The following is a 2,959-nucleotide window of genomic DNA, read 5'->3' as shown; positions in this document are numbered from 1 at the left end:
GCCTGCATCAGATGAAATGTTGGTACTCACTTAGGTCCTGAGTAAACAATTAACCAAATTCTCAGTGATGCAGAATAAAAACAAATACTCTGTCTTCTCCTAATGAACTTGCAAGCGCCTTTGTGTTTTTAGGTAATATCACCAAAAGGAAAGTGGGTTAAAGTCTTTGTCAAGCTCATGATAGGAGTGAGGACTCTGAGGAGACAGTAAAGTCAGCAGTCTGAGTCCAGAGGACTGAAACCCTTGAGTCCTGATCAGACTGATGAGTTTCAGGATATCATTTATAACATTTTTCATTACACCAGGAAAGAACTAAACAGAGAGATTCTGGCAGCTCTTAGGTCCTATCTTATCCACACACCCCCACTCCAACATTCAACCTGGACCACTCTTTTTCCATCTGCCCCTCATTCTCCATTTACACATCCTTTCTCAGGAATAGTCCTAAGACTCGCTCACGAATCTGCTTGGTCTTGACCCCATAGATGATAGGATTGACCATGGGTGGGAAGAGCATATAAAAATTGGCAAGGAGAATGTGCACATGTGGGGCAGACCGGCGAGCCACACGGTGCATGACTGAGGAGATGACCACAGGTGTGTAGAAGGCTAAGATGGCACCTATGTGAGACACACATGTTCCAAAGGCTTTGTAGCGGGCCTCCTGAGAGGCAAGCTGTAGAACTGCCCGAAGGATGAAGATATAAGACAGGATAACAAAGAGCAGGTCCAACACCACAATAAACACGGCCACGGCAATGCCATAGATATTGTTGAAGCGAGTGTCCCCACAGGCCAGCCTTACCACAGCCATGTGCTCACAGTAGCAGTGGGCAATGACAGGGCCTCGGCAGTAGTGGAAGCGTCTGAGCAGAAAAGGGAGTGGAGTCATTAATGCCACAGCCCGAGTCACAGCAGCCATGCCAATCTTAGTAATAAGGGGCCTGGTAAGGACCGTGGTGTAGTGCAGTGGCTTGCAAATGGCCACATAGCGGTCAAAGGCCATGGCTAGCAGCACTGCTGACTCCATGATAGAGAAGGAGTGAAGAAAGAACATCTGGACCAGACAGGCAGAGAAGTTGATCTCCTGATCTCTGAACCAAAAAATAGCCAGCATTTTGGGAAGTGTGGTAGAAGAGAGAACCAGATCAGTAGTTGCCAACATGGCCAGAAAGAGGTACATGGGCTCGTGCAGGGCTGCATCAGCCTGGATGATGAAGAGGAGGGTGCAGTTGCCTAGTAGGGCCAAAGTATAGGCAAAGCAGAAGGGAATGGATATCCAGACATGTAAGCGTTCCAAACCTGGAATTCCTATCAACAAGAAGACTGCTGGATGGGTTGAGGTGATATTGGAGGCTGACATGGCTTCTGGATATTCTCTCTGTCAGTTTTATGGGGCCCCTTCACCCTCTATATAGGCTTTCTTGGGAAGATCAGCTCTTGTTCTCATTACTAGACCTTAAAACTAGTTAGTAGGTCTCATAGACATTGGGAAGCATAATCCATGTTTTCCCTCAAGAACTTTGAATCTCATCGAGTAGTCGGAATATTAAAAATTATTAGAACTGACATCACAGGACAATTTTCATAAAGGAAGAGTGAGAAGATAGTGTTTTCTGTGTTCATGGTGATGCCAGGAATACCCTGTTAAAAGAAATGAAAATATGTTTAAACCAATTCATCACTTTAGAACATACATTGGTACAATTCTACATGATAATCAAACTAAGCTCATAGTCACAAAAGCCAAGTTTCTGTCCTTAAATCTTTGGCTTTGGTGCCTGTAGAAGTTGAATAAAACCTGTAATTTCTAATGTTCCTATTAAACACACAATCTAATGCTCCTCTAGCCTTACACTGTCTGATACTGTTGCCACTAGCCACGTGGGGCAATTTAAATTTTTATTAAAATAAAAAATTCAATACCTCAGTTACACAAAACATTTCGTAAGTGCCCAATAGCCATATGTAACTAGTGCTACCATATGGACCATTAAGATACAGAATATTTCCATCATTGCAGAAAGTTTTACTGGAGAGAGAGCTGCTCTAGGATATATCTTTCAAGTCCTTTCCACATTCACAAATATCTGCAAGTACAGCCCTGCCTCCAGCTTACTGGAAAAATGAGGAGACTCTTCTTTTGTTTCTCCTCCATCTAAACTCATGTTAACCTCCCTATTCATGTGGTTTTCCCCGCACCCACCTCCCAGCTCCTTCATTTTCATCACAGTAGAACTCTCTCATCTTTAGCACAAGACTGATATCTTACTTCTATAATAACTGCCTTTTATTCTTAATATTTACTCTTTTTCTCTTGTTCATTTTTTCTTTCAAATCCTTAAATATTGAGTTATCCATTTTTTATGCAGCCACTTTTCTAGAATCCAGTTAATGTGTCTTTTCTGAGCATTAAAAAGGATAATGTATTGAAAACATTTACCATATCACTGAACAAAGTAAGGACTAAAGAAACTTGGTCTCTTCAACGTAAGAAAGTTTTTGGAAATCTAATATCTAAGATATAGTTTATAGTGCTAAGCAACTGAGTTTGAGTCCTACCTTTCTTCAATTCCAGTGTCCTAAATAACTAGCCTTTATTGCTCCCATCTAAATGCCTTATTTTTAAATTAAATTTATTGGAGTGACATTGGTTAATAAATATAGGTTTCAATGTACAATTCTATAATGTATTTGTATATCACATTGTGTGTTTACCACCCAACGTTAAATTTCCTTCCCTCACTGTATTTTGACCCTTTACCCTTATCTATCTCTCCCTTCCTCCCTTCCCTCTGATAATCACTAAACTCTTGTTCAGGTCTACAAGTCTGTTTGTTTATCTTGTTTCTTTGTTGGTTTCAGATTTACATTTCACATGCAAATGAAATTTATATAGTTCTCAACTTTTTCTACCTGACTTATTTTGCTTAGCATGATCATCTCGAGAGCCATCTAT

The 2,959-nt window shown here is 40.8% G+C and overlaps 1 protein-coding gene across 1 annotated transcript; it reads right to left on the bottom strand.

Annotated features, from left to right (window-relative positions):
* Positions 1 to 415: 415 nt before the first annotated feature.
* Positions 416 to 1,380, bottom strand: LOC105311422 (olfactory receptor 52K1-like). Its single transcript, XM_011387413.1, has one exon. The coding sequence runs from the start codon at positions 1,361 to 1,363 to the stop codon at positions 419 to 421; it is 945 nt and encodes a 314-aa protein (XP_011385715.1). The 5' UTR covers positions 1,364 to 1,380; the 3' UTR covers positions 416 to 418.
* Between the last annotated feature and the right edge of the window lie 1,579 nt (positions 1,381 to 2,959).

Source organism: Pteropus vampyrus, unplaced genomic scaffold (assembly GCF_000151845.1).
Source record: "Pteropus vampyrus isolate Shadow unplaced genomic scaffold, Pvam_2.0 Scaffold1000003891, whole genome shotgun sequence".
NCBI lineage: Eukaryota > Metazoa > Chordata > Mammalia > Chiroptera > Pteropodidae > Pteropus > Pteropus vampyrus.
Note: the sequence above shows the minus strand (reverse complement) of the source record. Positions and strands in the feature narration are given on the sequence as shown.

Coding starts and splice junctions, on each gene's coding strand:
- LOC105311422 (XM_011387413.1), bottom strand. CDS start 1,363: ATGTCAGCCTCCAATATCACCTCAACCCATCCAGCAGTCTTCTTGTTG.